The 21,600-nt window shown below is 47.9% G+C and overlaps 1 protein-coding gene across 6 annotated transcripts in view; it reads right to left on the minus strand.

Annotated features, from left to right (window-relative positions):
- Positions 1-21,600, minus strand: part of slit2 (slit homolog 2 (Drosophila)) — a 64,379-nt gene that overhangs the window by 19,407 nt on the left and 23,372 nt on the right. For all 6 annotated transcript variants that reach the window (XM_037471706.2, XM_037471704.2, XM_062564411.1 and 3 more), the window contains exons 5-11: positions 4,318-4,389; positions 3,513-3,584; positions 2,876-2,947; positions 2,582-2,745; positions 2,169-2,307; positions 505-576; positions 337-408 (exon numbers count right to left, since the gene is read on the minus strand). In XM_037471706.2, coding sequence (XP_037327603.1) covers positions 337-408; positions 505-576; positions 2,169-2,307; positions 2,582-2,745; positions 2,876-2,947; positions 3,513-3,584; positions 4,318-4,389 — 663 coding nt within the window. The remainder of the gene's footprint in view (positions 1-336; positions 409-504; positions 577-2,168; positions 2,308-2,581; positions 2,746-2,875; positions 2,948-3,512; positions 3,585-4,317; positions 4,390-21,600) is intronic.

Below are 21,600 nucleotides of genomic sequence, written 5' to 3' on the forward strand. Positions count from 1 at the left end.
CAATTATTATTATAACCGACTGTTCGCTAAGGTTTACTTGGTTTACTGTGACTCTCAGCTAACATTAACATTACCCAAACTATGATTTAAGGATAGCAGCTCCCACACAATGGCTTTTTGAAAAGCTTTCTCATAATATGTTAACTATCGGCCTTTGAAATAAAGCCACAGTAGTTCACAACTATAAGGAAAAGCGTGCATTCAAGAGGTGCAGGTGGTCATTGGGACGTCAAGTACAAAGTTAACATGACAGATAAAAGGCACGGCTTCGAGGTAGATGTTCCTTGTGAGACTGCAAACCGGATCCGAAGTACAAATACATCACGCAGCACTCACAGGGAGTTGAGGGAGCGCAGACCTTGGAAGGCATCCGAGGCCAGCTCTGATATCTGGTTGTTGCTCAAGTCTCTGTGAGGAGAGGATCAGAAGGAAAGAGAGAGAGGTCAATACAAACGGGGATGGAAACAGAAGTCATGGTGCACGGTGCCCCCCCCATCTACTCACATCCTGCGTAGCTTCTTATAAGGAGCGAAGGCCCCGGCTGGGATCACCTTGATGGCGTTCTGCTCCAGTCGTCTGGAACCAAACACACACACACACACACACACAGAGCGTTGAGGGGCCGACATTAGCTTGGGCCTGTTCCCCGGAGCTATCTCTGCTGTATCCTTGACTGCTGCTCGGGCCCCTGAGGGCCCTCCGGCTGAAGGGAACATTCACCGATAAGAAGCTTCGCCGCCCCCCGTTGCCGACGTCTGGCACAGTTCTCTCTACAAAATGTGTGTGAACTCGGACGCCAGCTATCCTGGCAGTGTTCCTGACTCAAAGCCAGCCAGGCCAGGAGAGGGAAAGCGAGAGGACAGACCCAGACCAGTGTTCTCTAAACATTTCACATGTGAGACACAGCGGAACATGATCCACAAAACAACCATTCGGATGTGAAGCATTTCCCTAAAATCAGTTTTGTTTTTCATTCGCTTGTCTCTCCTGCTGCAGCTGCGCTCTGGCCCTTCCTTTATTACTAACACGCATGGCCCAATAACACGCTAGAATTGTGTCCTGATGTAGTCTAATGTATTCTGTCCCCTGGAGGAAGTACAAGTGTAAAATCAATTGACGCTGGTCCAAGACAAGTTTAAGATGAGCGGTTTCATGTTTTAGTGTTTTCATACGAGTTTTCAACAAGACGTGTCAATGTCCTCTTGTCCCCCGTCAGTCAGTCTTCTTTGGTTTAGGAAAGGATTGTGTCCTGGTTTAGATAAGAGTGCATTGCCTTCTTGTAGCTACGGAGGGTTTATGAGGACTGCCTGAATGACTGAATTAAAATGTGAGGTCTTGATGAAGGGGGTCTTAAGTCCAGGTCCTTGTTTAGGTCCAGCCTCAGCTCTGTCGAAGCAGGCCTGATGTAACGTCTGAGATGGCTGGAGACCAGTACAAGTTGATTCTTGAAGCCTCGTCAAGGCTCCTCTCAAGTCATCTGTCAAGTCGTGTCAACAACTAAAGTCAAGTTTTCTTCAAAGCAGCACTCAAATTAAATCAGACAAGCCCGAATCCAGGCAGCTGCATGTGCACGAGTCGCAGGGTCGGTGGTGGCCTCGCCACATGGTACGTGAACAGAGGCAAAACCATGTTTGATAGAGAACGCTATGTAATTCTATGCAGCACGTGCCCAGCGCTGTTATGTTCCTGTTAATTGCTTATTACCAGAACTTGAGACGTTGTTGAAGCCACGTCTCTTGTGAGTCAAGTCTTGTCTAGTATCAAGTCTGAAGCTCTCCTTAGTCCCTCCGAATATGCTGCTATTTTTTCTTGAGCCCCCCCGACCTCTTTTTGAGATGGAGATACATTTAGTCTTGTCCTTCACATTAATCTTCCTATTTTTTACCACCTCATCCCTTTGTTATTTTCTTGAGCAGAGAAGAGCTGCATGACCAGGCTTTCTCATTTCACACACATGTGGTTTTTATTATTCCTCAGCACGGAGAGAGCGAGGGGTGCTGGAACAGAAAGGTGGCAAAGAAAGTGGTGCTCCGGCACGGCACAAATACCAGTGCACCGAGAGCGCAGTGCGGGGCTGTCACGGGTCGGATCCGTCTGACCCCGTGAGTGTGTATGTGAGCAGAGCAGCGGGGGTGATTGTATAATATACATGTGTGTGTAAACCCTACATCTCAGTGATGGTTTCGGGCAGGTTGGTGGGTATCTCCGTCAGGCCCTTCCCTCTGCAGTCCACGATGTTGTTGCTGCAGGTGCAGGACTCGGGGCACTGTAAGACACTGCAGGAGGAAGATGAAGACGACTGGTGCCCTACACGGAGACAGAGGGCAAGTATTAACCATGGGCAACAGCTGTGAGGGGGAGAACATGACAGTGACCGTGGCTCATTTGGAATCCCTAACAGTGTGAGCGGTGAACATCTCGCCATGCAGAGGAGGATGAGTACTTGCCTTCGTCCCCGTCTTTGAAAAGCAAAAGACGTTGAGAAAACGAGACAAAGCACAGGATGAGCTCGCCCCCCCCGTGGGACGTCGAAAAGAGCAGCGGCGCCGAAATGTCGTGGAAAAAGAAAATAAGCACCAACCTGTGCAGGCAAACTCCTTCTTCTGCACCTCGGCGACGTTGTGCCCCCGCAAGTGCGGCGGGGCCATGCACTGCGTGTAGAGGCCGAGGCGGGGGCGCTGCCGCAGCCACTCCGACAGCCAAGCCACTTGGCAGTCGCACTGCAGGTTGTTGGAGTGCAGGCGACTAGGGGCAGGAGGTGGTGGGGGGGGAGGAAGGAGGGCAGAGGGAGCGTGAGAACACATCCGGAGGACAGGGACAACACGGGAGTGCACATCGATCGATGCGAGGAAAAACGGCGCGGCGCGCCACTCACAAGGTGCGGAGCTTGGGCATGTGGTTGAAGCTGGCCACGGACAGTCGGCTGATGTTGTTGTTGTTGAGGGTGCTGGGGGGAGAGAAAACATTTGGGTTGGCAGTAGCAGGGGGGAGCGCTGCAGGGGGGGGATTTTCGGTTAAGGTCCCAAGAGCCACCACATGTGTCGCTCAGCGAGAAGGGGTCCACCCACTATCGGCCCCCTGACACTGCACCAGACCGCCCGCGCCTTTTTGTTAAATGCAACAAAAAAGAATGAGTCATTCATTCTTGAATTGTTGAACTGAACTGATGCTGGAAGCAGACACAACGCTGTCTTTTTTTAAGCATTTCATTTTCAGAATTTATGATCAATCATGAAATAGAATTTTTTTTTTTTTTAAACAGCAAAACCGCGTCAAACATTCAATCAAACACATCCGTTCAGCGTGTTTACATGCCGCATGTGATCCGTCATTTTGACTTTGGAACCAATCTGTCTTCGCCTCGCGGTGAATACAAACCACCCGGTGGCTCTGTGATCTTTAATTCATCAGAGGACGAGGTGACGCTCCGGCGGTCGGGCATCAGGTGTCATTCCTCCATACAGCCGAAGGTCAACCAGGGCGCTTTGCCGATTGAACAGACGGGTACTCACAGAACTTCCAGGTCACGCAGCGCTCGGAAAGCCCCGTCCTCGATGCAGCTGATGTGATTGTAGTCCAACTGGCTGCACACACACACACACACACACACACACACACACACACACACACAGAGGTAAAAGGCAAGAAGGGGTTACAAGACGTGTTAATATATCATCAGGTGAAAGTCTGTCTCCCTCACACTCTCCGCTCTTTTGTATCCTCCCCCCTTTCCTGCTCTCCTCTGTGTGACGCCTGATTTAGTGCACGTTGCTCTTTACATCCTTCCCCCCCCCCCTGCTTTCTCTTTCGGTCTTTTTCTTTCTTTCCTTTTTTTCTCTCGTTAATGGCTTTTGCTGGAAAAATGTAATTAGGATGGAAGGACGGTAAATCATGTGCTGTCGTCCACATGCCAATGCACGCACGCACGCACACAAACACTGCCCTGTCCTTTTACAATAATTGTGCGGCATTTAAAAAATAAATTGCAGCCATATAGTAAGAAAAAAAAATCCATAATTTTTGAATTACTTCTGGGCAATTACTCCACTGGCAAAATTACCAATAATGATCTTTAATGATCATAAAGAGGACAAACAAAGAGAAACGACTGAAACAACGCTGAAACACACACACACACACACACACACACTGCTAACGAGCAGCGGTGCCAGTCAACACAGCAAGCAGGAGGCCCATGACATTTAACACAGTGAAATATTGATGCGCCCCCTCATGGGGCTCGTGCACACATCCGAAAAACAGGTGTGCCGATGTGTTGCGCATGTGCGGGAAAGAGTATCGCCAGGTGCCACTTACAGGTTCTTGATCTCCACGGCTCCCCTGAAGGCTTTCCTCGGAACCCCCTGGATCTGGTTCTCACTGAGATCCCTGGGACAGAGAGGAGAGGAGGAGGAGGAGGAGAGAGGAAGAAATAAAGAGCAGCGTTAAGCCGAGCTGTCACAGAGTCCCTCGCTTCGTGGCACAAGTGCTTCAAGTAATCGTAGCACCAAATGTAACCAGCTCTCTCTGCTCTTTTCTCGGGGGCACATAACCTCTAATGGATGTCCGTCAATAAGGGGCCAGGCTCTCGGAACAACCGGCCCACTCAGACGTGTGGGTGTGTGAGTGTGTATGGGCGTGCACAATGGGATTTACAGAGATTTCATTTTCAGCCCCTTTAACTAGTGGGTAGTAAAACAGCAAAAAAAGCACAAAAAAAGCGACACTCGAGTGTATAAATTCCCATGAACAGGTGAGTCATGCAAACTAAATCCGCCGCCTGCAGCCTCTGCTGCTTTGTATACCAAATTGCTTCATTGCAGGACACACACACGTAAGGGTTGTGCACACAGATCAGTTCAATTAAATTAGGCTGTGTGCAACATATGAATAACACAATGTAGAAAGATTTAAGTGTCTGGATTTACAAACAAATCACCAGAGACAGGACATCTTAAGGGCTGCTCCCTTGTCCCTGTGTGTGTATGTGTGTGTGTGTGTGTGTGTGTGTGTGTGTGCGTGTGTGCGTGTGCAAATGGTCCACCGCCAGTACACACCCAAGCTCCAGACAAAACCATTTGACCCTCCAACTCTTGACCCCGGCTGTGGCGACGTGACCTCCGGTGTCCTAATCAGCTAACAGCTAATGCCCAGCCACATTCCTCACATTCCTCTGTGTGTGTGTGTGTGTGTGAGACAGTATAATTCAGTACGGCAGGTATCATCCGTCTTCTGTGCTTCCACCTGCTGCTCCCGTAGCAGCATCTGAAGTGATGCTTTGTTGCAACCGATAAAGAAAAATGACTCTTGAGATGTTCTTGTCCTTGAGGATTGTCTTTTGAGTCTTTCATGTGAAAAGAAGAGAAGTGGTAGCTTTAATGCGATCAAAGGTGAAGGTCCGTTGGAGGACAGGCTAGTCTTTTGATTGACAGCTGAGACAGGCCCTCCGTGGTGAGCAAAGGGACAGATGTTGGTGGTGCCGGGGACATGTTCTGCTGCTGGACTCTCACATGTGAGAGTTTACTGCTTTTCGGAGTCTGTTCGGACAAAACAAGCTAGACTTGGTTCTGCCGAAATGATCAGAGGAGCCAAATCATTTTTTGCACCTAATTCAAACGAATGAGTGAAATGGGAAAAAAATAAACGAGTGTTACTAACAGGCAATCACAAGTTTAACATCATGTTGCACAGCTCGATAACGCCTGGATCAATCAACGCCATGCTGGAATAAGAAACACACACACACACACACACGCTTTTGTCATGGCTGTGGGAAAACATGCAGAGCGGCTATGAATCGAATAGTGTACCCAGAGGTGTGTTTTTATAGTGTCAGCACATGAGAGGGAGGAAGAGGGAAAGAGGGGGAATTGCACCTCCCCCACTAAGAGGGAATTGACTTCTTGGTGACTTAGCAGTGGATTTTCTTACTTTTTGACCTGATTCGATTCCGTCTCTAGTTAAACGGTTGGGTGGGCGTCCCACCCGTCACTCCTCCCCCCCCTGGCTCCCTCTCTCCCTCTTTTCTCTCCCCTTTCCTCTTCCTCTGAAATTGCTCCTGTTTTTGGACTTCCCCAAAATGTAACCCCTCACCTCTGCTCCTGTGCCTAAACCAGGAGGGTACCCTCATTAAAAGAGGCTCCTGCTGAGCGCAGTGTGTGCGCGCGTGTGTGTGTGTATGTACGTGCGTGTGTGTGTTTTGTTTGAAGGGGCCGGAGGTATTAAAACCACACAAGAACGATATCACGCTGCTAAGTTAAGAACCTGAAACACACACACACACACACACACACACACACACACACACACTAAATCGCTGAACTGACAGAAGTCAGCAGTTGCAAAATAGGAAAACAGACACAGCAACGCTTTCTGGCGGCGCTCGTTTTGAACGCCAGCGCAGCTGATCACGTGATGCAGGAGTGGGCATTGAGCTGTATTCATGTGGCCTATTTAGATAATAAAAGTGTGGACTTGCCTTTGGAAATAATTGGCATTCACAATCAAATATTATTACTGGTTATAAAGCTGTCTAAGAACCAAAGACAAAGGTTACGTGAACAGAAGGCTGTGATGCAAAACAAGACCAACAAGAAGGAGACCAAGAAGAAGTGGGGGAACACATTTAACACTTTTCATATTGTTTGTCCGAATTGTGTGGACGTGGTCTTTTTTTTAATCTACTAACCTTCCCCTTTGTCTGTTTTTCTCACCTCTGGTGGCCCAGAATGTGTGTGTGTGTGTGTGTGTGTGCGTGTGTGAGACAGAGTCAGGTCTCCAGTGTTAAGAGCTTAGTGCTACTTTTCTAAAGGGCCTTTTCAGAGCAAGAGGGGCTTTTGACGCCCCGCGCGTCTAAGAAGACCCGGGCATGAAAGAGCAGCACTCAATTCTCACACATGCCTCCCTCATCCTCCCTCTCCTCCCTCCCACTCTGCTCTTTCTCTCCCACACTGGACACGCACACACACACACACACACACACACACACACACACACACACACACAGACACACACACTCACCTACTGTTATACAGTTTCTCAACCTCTTTTGTACGTGCCCCACTGCCACGAGATTCGTCCAGCAAAACTGTGTGTGTGTGTGTGTGTGTGGCAGGGTTTAGCCCGAAGTTGGCAGAGCAGTAAACTAATCATCTTGTTCAAATCCCTTTCGGAGGCCGTAATCCTATTAAGTGTAAGAATGTGTGAATTGGGCAGAGAGGGAGCTGGAAGAGAAAATGTGAATTAAGTAGATACAGTGAGACGGATGCTTTACAAGGCAGGAGGAGCAGGTCTGGAGTTCGGTGTGTGGGACGGGATGGTCATGAGGAAAGTGTGTGTGTGTGTGTGTGGACCCTTCAGCTAATTCAGGGAGCAGCGGCGTGAAGTGGACCCCCAAAGATCACACTTCTGGGGGCAATTAGGAGGAGAAAGATGCCCCAAAGAAAAGAGAGGATTGGGGTGGTGGGGGGTGGGGGGTGGGGTATAGAGAGAGGAGAGGAGAGGAGGAGACAAAAAGGAGGATTACTGGACACACTGGGGCAGAACCGGCACCTGGGAATGTGGAGGAAAAAACATTCTGGAGATCTTGGGTAGTAGACTTTTCTAGTAGCTAAGTGTGCTCTACTCAGAAAAACCCGCCCTTTACTATTGGCTCTCTCTAGACATGCAAGTTGTTATGCATAGTTACACACACACACACACACACACACGCACACACACACACTCTCTTCTAAACTAATATTGACTCCTTCCCCATCTCATTGTCTGTTTTCTTTATTCCTCATCACGCCTCACACACTCACACACACACACACTAAATGCCAGGTAGGGCGGTTGCCATGGTTACCTGACCAGGGTGGAAACCTGAGGGACATTTTGACATTTTTAAGGACGCAACACTTCTTGCCACATCGATGTAGGAAGTTTAGCAACACCGAAAAAAACGACGAAGGAGCGCGTTTGGTGAATACTTAGGTGTGTGTGTGTGTGTGTGTGTGTGTGTACAAATGCATGTTTAAAACCAGACTGCAGATTAGTCAGCAGTTTGAATCTGTGACATGTTTACACTTGTAATTATAGAAGAGTGAGGAATAAATCTGTTGCACGCACACACACACACACACACACACACACGCACACAGGGGAGAAATGGACGGTTGCTTGCAGTAATACAGTAATTGCACACGAGGAGAGCTGAGAGGCTCTTGGTAATAGAGCCCCGGTTCCCCCTGACGAGCACATTTGGATTAGAGGCTGTGCACCTGTGGACTCCTCAGGTCGGTCCTCGTCACCGCTGGAGGACACATATGTCCCCTGCATCATGTATTCAACGGGGCAGAGTGTGGACGTGGATTGAAGGCTTTTACGAGGACATCCTAATCTTCTAAATCCAATGTGCTGACAACCACCGCCTCACTGTGGCGGCCATTTTAAAATGTGTCACTGGTGACAATCGGACACTGATGTGGACGGTCCATTTGTTTAGGACGTGCTCCTCCTCTCCGCCGCACGCCGACCACGTATCATCATTTGGTACATTAGTAACAGGAAGTGGTCTGAAATAATTGCTGTGCTAACACTATTGTCAATAAATAAACAACTAGTCGCTCCACGGGGAATTAAAATGGCGATAGAATGGCGATAAAATAGCGTAGCCCAAAAGAAGAAAACTACTGGATCCATCTCCCATGTAGAGAATGGCCAGCCATAATACTACTGCCTAATACCTCTGTTCATTAGCCGGTCAGGGTGAGTCTAAAGGCTTCCCTTTGTCCCGAAGCGTCTGACACGCAGAACAAAGTTTGATAGATTTTCTAAAGCTTCGATCCCTCATCCTTCGTCTGATGTTTTTAGCCCAGAGGAACTTTTTAACATCGCTGCTCTCTCCTTCCCCCCCACACTGCATACATTTCACTTTCTTCCTCATATCATTCCCCCTTTCCCCCCCCTTCTCTCCCCCTTTTTCCTCCCCCATGCTCCCAAATCTCCAGCCCACCCCCCTTTGCCCTCCTCCTCCTTGTGTAATGAGTCTAATCCATCAGCCAGACAGTATTAATCGTATTCCGATAGCGGCGTGTTCGCTCGCTGCTCGCTGCTGTCTCCGTCTCTACGAGTCAATAACGCCCCCCCCCCCCACCCCGCTCTCCTCCCCCCCCGCTGCACCACTTACACGCTGACGGAGAGGCCTTGTGTGTGTGTGTGTGTGTGTGTGTGAGTGTTTAAAGGAGCACTATAACCAAATTTAATGCAGCCTTTGCCTGGAAAAGTGTAAAACACACACACACACACACACACACACACGCACACACACACACACACAGTGCTAAAATGACTGTCACTGGCTGCGTTGCCAAACCACAGCTACCACAAGCTCTTGGGTCAGCGACATCACATCCCTTTCCTGTTTACCTCCTTACGTTGGCATACCATAATAAATAGAAGGGATAAATAGAAAGTGACAGCACACGGACACGTGTCTGAGTCTGTGTGTGTGTGTGTGTGTCTATTGCCAGGTCAGAAAGTTGTTTTTTCACCCACAAACTCTGTGACCCAATAAGCCTCCTCCTCTTCCTCCTCTTCCTCCTCGCCTCCTTTCCATTTAACAGCCTTAGAATGAGAGGAAAAAAACCCTACAGGATATCGTATCAATCTGGCGGGCAACGATCCCTTTGTCGTTTCCAGACTCGCCGCTCTGTCTATTCTTCTCCCTCCGCCCACCTCCGTCCATCAATCAATCGCCGCGTCGATCGCTCCCTGCATCCATCAATCATGTGCTGCCTGCTGCTCAGCTGTCCTTCAGCACGGGGCGAGACGACTGGGGTCCAAAAGTGAAACATTCAAGTCGGGGGCTATTATATTACCCGATTTGTTTTGGAAACGGGTAAACAAACAAAACCCACTGATGGTAAAGAATTTAACAGCGAGGAGACGGAGTGGTCGGTTCCCCTGGAACAATGTTTTGAACGTGACTGACAGCTGAGCCTCGGAGCAGGCGGTTTGCGGGGGGAGAGTGTGTGTTGGTACATCAGGGATGAATGTTTGTGCTGTGTATGAGTGGAAGGAGCCATTAAATGTGTGTGTGTGTGTGTGTGTGTGTGTAGAGACACAGGACTGCTGCGGCAATGACTTACTCACCCTGGTGTCATTATTCACAGTTTACAAACCATGACAGGACAGACAATCACGCACACACTTTCCCTCTCTCACTCTCTTTGGCAACACACACACACACACACACACACACTCGCACACACACATAAAAACACACCTCCCCTCAATTCAGCGCTGTGTGCGGTTTTGTCTTTCCTGCCCTGTGTTTACCCAGCAGCTTGGAGTGACATGCTGGCGTGGCTTCCTCATGCACGCACCCCCCCCACACACACATACATGGAGTGACTTATAGACAGACACTAATTTGAAGGGAAACATCACCTGGCAACGAGTTGCATTTCAAATGGTTGGTTTCCAGCAACAAAAGCACTTTGCTAGAGTTTAAGGTGAAGGTAACCAAGAAGAGTTTTTAGGAAAACTTTTCAAATGTGTTTTCAAAGAACACTTTTAATATCAGCCATTTGTGACCATTCCAATTTTGATGACATTGAACCAAAGTTGTTCAAAGTTGATATGAATACAACTGATGGATGTGTTTGCCTTAATTTATGGATGATTTGTCAGGTGAATAAAATGTGAGTTTTGAAACTTCTTGTCCTAAAATGATAGTGGTAGTAATCCAGTCTATTTAACAGTTTATCACTTCTAAATGGCAGAGGATTCATTGCTTTTCATTGCTCCTTCTTTCTGCTTAGTTTTTCACACGACTCCTTCAGTCTTGATCTTCTTCAACAGAGTGTTTATCGGGAGACGTCTTCATCGGCAGAACGAGGAAGAGCGAGGTGGTTACGGTTGGTTCAGTAAGTGCAGAGACGGATCGCATTTCTCCCTGCAGCCGCTGTGTGTGTGTGTGTGAGTGTGTGTCAGAGACAGAAAGTGTTTCCTCCCCCGAGGCCTCTCACTTGGACTCGTGTGAGAATGAACCTCTTGTCAATCGTCTCCTCGGGGCTGTTTAGGGAAATGAGGGATTCGTCAGTCAGGCCTGCCGCGGTTTACAGTATCCGACCCGGCACCTGCGCAACGCTTTTAGGCCGCAAAGACAAGGGGGAGGAGGGGGGGGGGGGGGGGGGGAGGCGGCGAGGGAGGACAAAAGACGGAAGGACAACATTTGTGGCCGCTCGAAAGAAATCCAAGCGCCATTCAGAGAAAAAAAAAGACCAAACTGGCATAGTTTCTGCTTTTCTTTTTGCACAACTCCTCCTCCTCCTCCTCCTCCTCCTCCTCCTCTCTCTCCCTTCTGCTCCAGATCTATTCAAGATGTCTCCAGACCCCCCCCCCTTCTCTGTTTGCCAGCCTCCTGGCAATCGCAGGCTAGCTGAAATATTCCTCTTCAAATAGTGTTTCTCTCCGTCAATGTTGTCTTTCTTTCTTTTCACCACTGCCGAGGCTCGGGGTCACACACACTTGTCACTCCGGACCAGCTGTCCTGCACCATCTGTCCACTGCCCGGTCTACACACACACACACACACACACACACACACGCACACACACACGGGGACGGACGCACGCACTGAAATGCTGGCGTTAACAAATGCGGCGGTAAATGGCGAGGAACAATTTATGTTCATCGAGCTGTGTCGGAATAAATACAATATCTGACATTGATAGCAGAGAGAGAGACAAAGAGCGAAGACATGCAAACACTTGGGGACAAAAGGGGAGACGTGGTTCCACACCGGGGGACATGAGAAGTCGTGCACAGGGGAACCTTTTTGGTGTGTGTTTGCACCGCGTTCTGCACAAAAACCATATGTGTTGAAATGGGAAAAATGACAGTCAGTTTGTGTGTGTGTGTGTGTGCGCGTGCCTGCTGCATTCCTATGAGCAGTGGGTTGGAAAGACAGGCCCATGAAGGCAAACAGTGTTGGCCATTAAGTCTCCTGGACTGCAGCCAGACGACACACACACACACAAATATAAATCATCAATAACAAAAAACAACACTATTATTACTGGTGATTGGATCCAAACAGGTTGATTCTAAGTAATTGTTCATGAAAGGAAACAATCCCAAAACTCACTCTTACAAATAAAAAGTAATTTCTTACTTCCAGTTTATATAACTTTATAAAATAATACATTTATATTATCTGTGTTTTTTTCCAAGTAATTGTTTATTTCTTTTAACTAGGCGATCATACATCCGATGTAATGAAGGATGGATCTCAATGACATATAATGTAATGGTAGAATGCCTGTTACACATGTGTAGTAATAATAATTTAGTTACATGATCTATAACATAAAAAATAAAGGACAGCAGCCAAAATTAGTACTTGTACTTTTACATAAACATTCATATTACTGCTGATGTCTGCATACTGCAAAACAGCTATTTATGGGTATTTAACTCTTTGTTGTATTGAATCCTTCTTTATCTTCTTTTTTTAATCACGCTGTTTCTGCTGTGAAAAAGGATCCTGCGCATTCGGTCATGTCACAAGCTCAGACTTGTGACATGACCAGGATCAGTTCGGTCCGACATGTGACCTCCCCCCGCTCGGCCGGGTCCACCATGACGTGTGTCCCAGATGTAGAGATTGTGTGCCGGTTGGAGCTCGATGAGCCGTTATAGACGGCTGCATTGTGCGGTAGGGGTTAAGGGGCTCCCTTCCCAAATAAAGGAGAACATTAGCACAACAGATTAAATAACTATGAAATTCATACTGATCTATTGTGTATCATGTATGCATACATTTAGTATCAGTAAAATGCAAAGATGTTATATTGTTTTGTTTTACTTTTATTAAGGTGTATTCCCCATTCAAATATTAAAAAACAGCTTTGTAAATGACCTGACAAATATATAAGTTCTTTAATGTAAACTACACCTCCGCTGTGAGGCCCAGCAGCTACAGAGCCCATCTGACGCCTTTAGCTAAATTAGATTAGAAGTGTGTGTGTGTGTGTGTGTGTGACTGTGCACCAGGAGTGTCATATTAGTTGGTAATGCATTGAACAGCTGTGAAACACATGCACTGCCCAGTCTGTCGCAGACGCACACATAATGCACACACACACACACACGCACACACACACAGCCACACTCCTACATACATAAACTGATTAACATTACCAGAATACCAAACTACAGCCATGACCTCCAAGAGACTGACCGTGTTACTGTTTTAAAATGAATACGTGTGTGTGTGTGTGCGCAGCGTGCACCCGCGGCACAGCATTTAATATGTGTGTGTAATGGAAGAAGTGGAGTGATGTAATGAGGCTGTAATAAGGCTGAAGCTTAATCCTGGTGAAGACAGACATGGACCTCTCACCCCTGACTACACACACACACACACACACACACACACACACACACACACACTTTTCCTCCTCTTCTTTCCATAACACTATTCCTCTTTCCTTCCTCCTTCCCTACCTGCCTCATTTCCTCCTTCCTTTTTCTCTTGAACTTTCCTTCCTTGCAACAAACACCTCTCTTTTGAACTTCTCCTTCTCTCCTTTCCTTGCTGGCTTCCTGTTCCCTTCCATCTTTGCTTTCTTTCCTTCTCTACTCCCTCTTTTTATTTCCTTCTCTTAACATTCTGCCTTTTCCTATTCTTCTCATCCATCCTCTTTTTTATCTCACTTCTTTCCTGCTTCCTATTTCTCTCTTTCCCGCCATCCATCTTTCCTAACTCCTCTCCTCATATCATTTTCTCCCTTTTTCTTCCTCTCTTATACCACTGGCCTTTTACCCGCTTTCATTTCATTTCAATTTCATCTTCATTTACACTCTTCTCATTTTGTGCCCTTGCATCGCACTTATCCTCTTTCACTCTCTTACACCGCTCCCTTTCCTTCCTTTCCTTCCTTTGCTTCCTTCCAGTCCTTTGTACTGCCCCTTCTTTTCCCCAACCAATGGATGGATTGTGGAGGGAGAGGTTATTTTATTTTGAAAGAGCGGGCCTTTTAACTTTAACAGCCACAATCTTTACATTAACATTAACCATCATTGTGTGTTTGTAAGGTAAGATCATTCTTTCTTTACAATAAATAATACATTTACAAGATTACAGAAGCAAATAGAAGTGGTTTCCCTAGACTACATTCCCGTACAATTTTTGCACTTTTTAATGGACATTTCACAATTATCTATTTCATTTTTGCAGATGATCTAATACAATTAAAATTCCTTTCTCAATTGATGTCATGTCTGTCGTTTCAGGCCATTACGTTTAAAGTGGAAAAATACCCCCAAATCATTCACTTATTTTGACAGATCACATCCGTTTATGTGGTTTCTTTGCTACACATTTAACACCAATCATATTGTGTACTCAACTTCCCAAAAAAACCCTGTGAGTTTTGCTGTGACATTTTTGACGAAAAAGAAAAAAATCCCCTGTTGCTTCTGTCTGCAAGTGATGCGTTAAATGTCTGCGGCAGCAGCAACTGTGGTTCTCCAGGAATAAACATGTGTGAAAGCAGGGTTCACCAATCTGTGACACAACATCCGACTGGGTGGACTTCCATCTCCAGGGTGCCTCTCACCGCTTCCCCCCATTTCACTGCATAGAAAAACCACGCAGTTGGGAAATCATGTGGCAACAGCTTCACCGACTGCATGGGAATGCACACACACACACACACACACACACGTACAAACTGGCTGATTGACCGCTTGATTGACAGGTTGACGGCTCGCTATAAGGGCTCCCAATATCACGCCACTTGAATGCAGCGCAGACCACTTTCAAGGAAAATGGGTCTGGTTGGCGTAGTGACATTGTTTCCTTTTTACTGTGGGGAAGGGGGGGCGGGGGGGTGTCTCGGGAGGCCCCGGTGGAGGCCACGATGATGCTGCTGGAGCGAGGTCACATGACTTAGAGAGAGAGAGCACTGACAGGCAGCACTTGAGAAGGGCCCGGGAGCACAGGGGTCCTGCTGGGCCATTGTGGCCCGACGTGCAGGTTAACGAGACGCCGCGCCCGCCTCCAACCTCGCGCCTGGCACACTTGTTGCCCTCCCTCCCGTCACCTTTTGGGTAGTTCTATTCCTCCGTTTTATTTGACTTCTCACAGCGAGAACATAATTCACTTAAATGCCTTAATTTGCCCCGGCATGTCTCTTATTTTTATTGGATTACGCCACTCTTATTATTCCCCTCATTGCTCATTTCTCTCTCTCTCTCTCTCTCTCTCTGTATTTTTTGTAGGTCTCTCGCTCTTTCCCTCTCAAATGTATGCCGTCATCCATAACTCTGGGTTATCATTTCAAAAGGCTTTCCATTTTTGAGCCCGTACAAAGACGGTACAAAGAGGCTACGCCAGGGGGCACACACACACACACACTCATGTGTAAACAAACTTTTTTACAAGACAAACACAGTGTGTTTTTCTCAGGTAAATATACGGATGCTAAGTGGTTTCTAGGAGACACCAGTGATTACACACATCTCGGGAGGGGAATCCCTGATTGCTGAGTTTGTTATTCTGCGTTGGCTCCTTAGAAGTAGCATTTTGTTCGGTCTTCTTTCTTCTTTGCTCTCTCTTCTCTTCCCTGTCCGTCTGGGTCGCTCCGTCAGTCACGCCTGGCTGCCGCTCTCCCATCGGACACTCTTGCTCTTTTTCTTTAAAAAGCTCTCAGTTGCCCTGAGGGCTCAATTTATAATACTACAGTACACCTCTCTTTCTCTCCCCTCCACACACACACACACATACACACACACACACACTCTAATACACTAATGGAGGGGAGACGGACAATGCGGCACTAAGTGAGCAAAGAGCCACTGGAAAAAAAGGAGCATCTTCGAGAGCATTTGGGGCCTCTCCATCTTCCTGTCACACATTTTATTATAGCAAGGATAGCGTTGGCATTGACGTCCGCGGCCTGTGGGTCAGATGAATAACCTCTTGATGCACGTACGTATGTGCACATGTGAATGTGTTAAAATAGCTTTAAAATCATGAGATCAATGAGATAGAAATGTAAGTAAAAATGAACAGTATAAATTGCTAAGCGGGTTGAGAAGTATCTGCATGAAAATGTCCTGGGGATGTAGTGGGGGACTGATGAGGGGAAGGAGCCGGAGGTCTTGGTCCTCATGGGCCGCGGCCTCCAGCCAGAAGGAAGGGCCTCAAAACATTTGTGTCCGGGCTGACAGGGATGTCGAGCTTATTGCTCCTTCTATTTGATTCTCCCTCTAATACCAATGGATTCCCGGCTACGTGTTCAGCTGGATCCCAATAAAGCGCGACTGAATATCAACACAGTGACAACAAAGACACCCAAAGAAGTGACTGCTTTCTCCACACTGCAGCATTACTGTGTAGAACGTGTTTGTGAGCTTTAGTACCGCGTTTCAATTAGGTACATTTGCCTGTGTGTGTGTGTGTGTGTGTGTGTGTTTTTACATGCATGCATAAGCGTGGCGGGGGCGTTCGCAACCGCTCTATTGATGAGTGAATGAAGTCATTTTTCAATGCGGGGTTAAGCGCTGCATTATTGCCGCCTCATTTGGCTCCTGTGGGCCACCATAGCCCTCCCGTCTGGTTTCCATGGCATGGAGGCAGAACAGAGAGGGGAATGTCCCTGCTTACCAGACTGCAAGTTCATCCATCAGCTCACACACACACACACACACACACACACACACACACACACACACACATTGGGGCAGCAGGCTTATCCCACTCACAGTCAACTTTCCCACAAAGTTGCAACAAATAAAGAGCAGCGGCGCCTCCTAAATCCAGCCAATATCACGTTATGCGCTGGTGCTGCAGAAGCCACGCCACCTACATGGATCGAGTTTCTTCTGCCGCGGCGGCTCAGGTGTAAACTACGGAAAAGCTGAAAGAGGGAAAGGCTTTCATTCTCTTAGAAGTGGCATGTTTACCGCCCTTCCCTCCCTGGTGTGTGTATACGTACATACATACATGTACATATATTACGCAGAGCTCCACGGCGACGATGGAGCAAAATGGATGAATGGAACTCATTGAGTTGGGTGAGTTGGTCCCTTTCACGTCCTCCTTCTCCCCCCCTGAGGTCGGCTCTTTCTCTCTCTCCCCCCCCGGTTTACTGTAAACATCTCCATGCATCACTGTCATATCAACGCATTCCTCTCCCGGCGTCCCGGCGGTGCTCCATTCACCCCGATCTCGGGCCAGGCATCACCTCGACGACCTGTTCTTTGTGCTTCGAGACCTTTTTATATTTGAACATCCATCGATCATGCAGACTGGGAAAGGCGACTCTGCATGCACACCCCAGCTGTTGAACACAGTATATCACAGTTGGTTTAATCACTGGAGGCCCATTAAATGAATCGGACTGTATCCATTCATGCAATGACATTCTAAGCCTCCAAACTACCAAACATAACTGACATAATATAATTACACTACTTCACCATCGTGGCAGTATCCTTTTAAGCGTGTTCAAATCAAGTCAATGTCATTCACACCAATTTGTCTCAGAACTGTAAAAATAAGATAAATAATACTTTTGAGCGGGTACAGATCCAAGCTGAACCGGCCTGTAGCCTTTCCTCGCCTCCAAGCACCTCACTGTCACGTAAAAACAAAAGAGAAGCACACTTTGGAGCTAAGAAGCCATAGTTTTGGGAAAAGCAAATGGATTATTAGCTATCAAGTAACGGTGTGCGCCCATAGGTGCGCTCTATTATTGTGAGCACCTGGAAGGGCTTTGATCTGATTGCCACAAACTCCACCTGGACTAAAGGGTGTGCTGATCTCATTTTGATTGCCGCAGGTCAGGGTGAACTCTCACAACCTGTTTAAGGCCAGACCCATAAGTTGGGAAATTTGAGAAATCCCGTTTTCAGCACGAATCCTCAAGACTTAAGGTGGAGCTGATTGGATTTTGGCGGCCGAAGGTCACTATGACCTCATCCCTCTAATTTAGGCCATTTGGTATGGGATAAAATGAGGACATTTTGGACAGATCACTGGACTGGAACTGGACTTCAAGAAGGTAATTCTAGTTTCCTACTATTGTAGTTGCTTGAAGGGGCCCCCGGGGAGCAGAGGCGTCTCTACTTCTCCAGGGTCTATAAAAGGCCCAGTGTGACATAGTGAGGTCTCCTGTCTCCTCAGCCAGACTCTCTGACGAGGTGTCGAGCTTCTCAGCTCCCCCCGACACACATAGCAAACATCCTCCTCGCTGTTAGTGTCGGAGCGCATGTGGCCACAAGTCTTCTCTCCTTTCCGAGCCGCCGTCTCTCCGTTTGTTAGCGGGAGACTCGTCACACTGAGAGGCAGAACAAGGTCAATAAACCAATGCCAGTGCGCACAGGAAGAAAAGGCAGCCGAAATGTTAAAAGGCATGTTCAACGAAAAGCTCAATGCGTTTGATGTAATGGATTTTTACAGAGAATAAAACACATGAGCACAGGGAATCCTATGCACCGATGCTGCTGAGATGAGCCACACACACATATACAATGATGTATTGATATTTAAACAAATCACACGGGTTCATTGAGGATGTCTGCATAAAAAACACACACACACACACACAGTGGGATTCCTGGGCTCAGGCTCATGTGGCATTTGCTTATTGAAAGCTTCCCTTCATAATTTATGGAAAGATTGTATCTGTGGGCCCCCTCCTCCTCATGATGCCGCCCACCCCATCACTGTCGACCCCTCCTCCTTGCGGTAAACAGTCCACTTAGTGTGACACAAGCAAACAGCTTCTTTCCATCATCCCTGCATTTCCATGAATTCAATCAAATCACCGAGCCGAAAAAAAAGAAACTGGTCACATCTCTTGCTGTCTTTCTCTGTGTCTCTCTGTCTCTCTCTGTCTTTCTGTGTGTCTCTCTGTCTCTCTCTGTCTTTCTGTGTGTCTGTCTCTGTCTCTCGGGGGATGCCGGAGTAAGTGATGTTGCTAATTGACCAATCAGGTTGCACTAACAAGGCTGTCAGAGCGCGTTAGGCTCATGGGCTGATCGCGGGGGCCCGCTGAGTCGTCTCCCTGGGCGACTGTTAGCCGATGACCTGCAACAATCGGACTGGGAGCGATGGCGATCAAGCAACAGAAGCTGATACGCAAAAAACATACACGCAACCATGCAGAAAAAAAGAACTCAGAGAACTACCTAGGGCAGCGGTACATTTACTAAGAGAGAGTGTGTGTGTGTGTGTGCGCACCATTACTGAAAAAACCATGTTGCTCAGGAACAAAGACGTAGCCGCCATTAATGGCCAAAAGCTTGAGGCTGTTAAGTGCACGGACACACACACGCACGCACACACACGCATACACCGCATTGTGTGTATTGATGTCCTTTTAGGACATCTCCGCCTCGAGCGGGTCACGTCATAGTGTCTCTCTCGTCTTCTTTCTGCATGTCTCACATTGGTCCTGTCTTTAATCCTCTGTCCCCATGCAGTCACTGCCTCTTTGTTTTATTCACCTCGTCCCCTCATCCCTACGTCCTCTCTCGGCGTCCAACCTTGCCTCCATAAATTCTGTCCATCCGTCCAAGTCTTCTCTTCCTCTGTAAGTCCCGTCTTCCTCCTTTGGTCCGGCGGGAGGAAGAGACGCAGAGCTGCGGCATCCTTAAAGAGTCAGTAGGTTGCTACTTCAGTTTCTATAAGGACACTTACACACATGCACACACGCACACACACACGCACACAGCTTCTGCCCCACAACCACTAAGGTGTGTGTGTGTGTGTGGTGTCAACGTGTGCGTCCGCATTATTGCTTGCCTTAAATGTCAGCTTTGTCTCCAGAGAGGAAACATTCTCCTCGTTATACTATTTCCCTGAATCACAAGTACGTTGTGCAGTATATGTACACACGCACACACACACACACACACACACACACACACACGCACGCACGCACGCACGCACGCACACACGCACACACAAATACCAGCAGAAGAAAAACCAGAGTCCTGGGATCAGCGGAAAGAAAAACTCAGAGCATGACCAGAGCTGACATTCCAGGGAACACGCGCGCACACGCACACACACACACACACACACACACACACACACTGTAAGATGCCCGTGTAATACAGATAGACGGAAGGGTAATCCCAATTCCATTTTTCAGAAGGTTGGTGGATTAAAAGAGGATTAGGACAGTATCATGATGAGATTATGACACACATAAGGCTCTACTGCACTAAGCCTATTACTGCATTTCTGTCTTTTGTCTGTGCGTGTGTGTGTGTGTGTGTGTGCACGCCTTTGGTTGAATGAATGCGTATCTGCCTCGATACATTCTACAGGATGGAGACGTGTGGAGCCGGCTGTCAGGCTCTTTCCTTTGGGGAGAGAAGCGTGGAAACCCGTGTCTGTGTATGGGGGGGGGGGGCGCATCAGGTTTGAAGGGTTTAGATGCTCATGCTTCATACCGCATGTGGGTCACGGCTTCTGTCCCCCCCCCCCCCCCTTGGGGCTTTGGGAGGGGGTCAGAAATCGAAAGGGAGACGAGCGCATCGGGGATCAAGGTTCACTGAGCTTTCTGAGGTATGCGTTGCACGGGGGGCGAAGCCGGGGGGGGGGGGGGGGGGGGGGGGGGGGGGGCTAGCTGGGGCTCAGTCATTCGTGAGTGAATCACAATCATGAGAAGGAGATGGAACAACCCAGCGGCCCCCGTGGACATGGCCCCGCCCTCTGCGACCGTGACCAGTAACGAGGGGAGCCGTTAACTTTATGGGACACGTGAGACGGCAGCCACCAGGGTTCTGACAGGGTGTTGTTATTTCTGGTCCGGGGTTCTTGGGTGACTAAAGGACAGACAGCGGGGGTGGGGGTGGGGGGGGTGTTCTAGCTGGACACTTAGAGGATATATTACATGTTAGTCATTTCAGATGCACATCGAAGGCCACACTTTTTCGATGCGTGTAGACCATCCCGTTCCGGTGGGCTTTTCCTTTTCTCTGCTGGGGGGGGGGGTCGTGGGGGGGTCATGCCGCCGTGGGTCAGTGGTGAGCGTGAGCTCTGCAGGACACAGAGGATGGCTTCAGGCTCGAGGTCCTCACCCTTTCTCTAAGCATCCACTACTGCAACCTCTGCCTCTTTCATCTGCCATTGACCGCCTGGTTGACGCCTCACTTTTAAAGCGCCCCCCCCCGTATGTGAGTCATTACGAAGAATTAAAAGCTTTCACAGAGATACCGCAATACTGCCTTTAGATTTTAAAAATATCTAACGTTTGCATTTTATTGAATTGTTGACTTAACGATCTGCTTTATTTATTTGGTTTATTCATGCTTTTGAGACAAGCCTAAAAGAGTTCAGTCTAGCTGAAAGACTGAAAATGTGGACAGCAATAGAAAATAATATTATATTATGAAACAAAAAAAAGAACAAAATATGTTCTGTTTGGAGCTCCAAGCTCAATAAAACAAATCTATCAAAATGACAGCTGAATGCAGACTGCATTAATATCATGTCCTCATGCGTCTGAGCTTCCGACAGAAAGAGTGAGAGGATGAAGGCAACCAAAAGAGGGAGGACGAAGGACGGGGGCTGGCGCGGTGAGGGGGGGG

The sequence above is a fragment of the Pungitius pungitius genome, chromosome 9 (assembly GCF_949316345.1).
Source record: "Pungitius pungitius chromosome 9, fPunPun2.1, whole genome shotgun sequence".
NCBI lineage: Eukaryota > Metazoa > Chordata > Actinopteri > Perciformes > Gasterosteidae > Pungitius > Pungitius pungitius.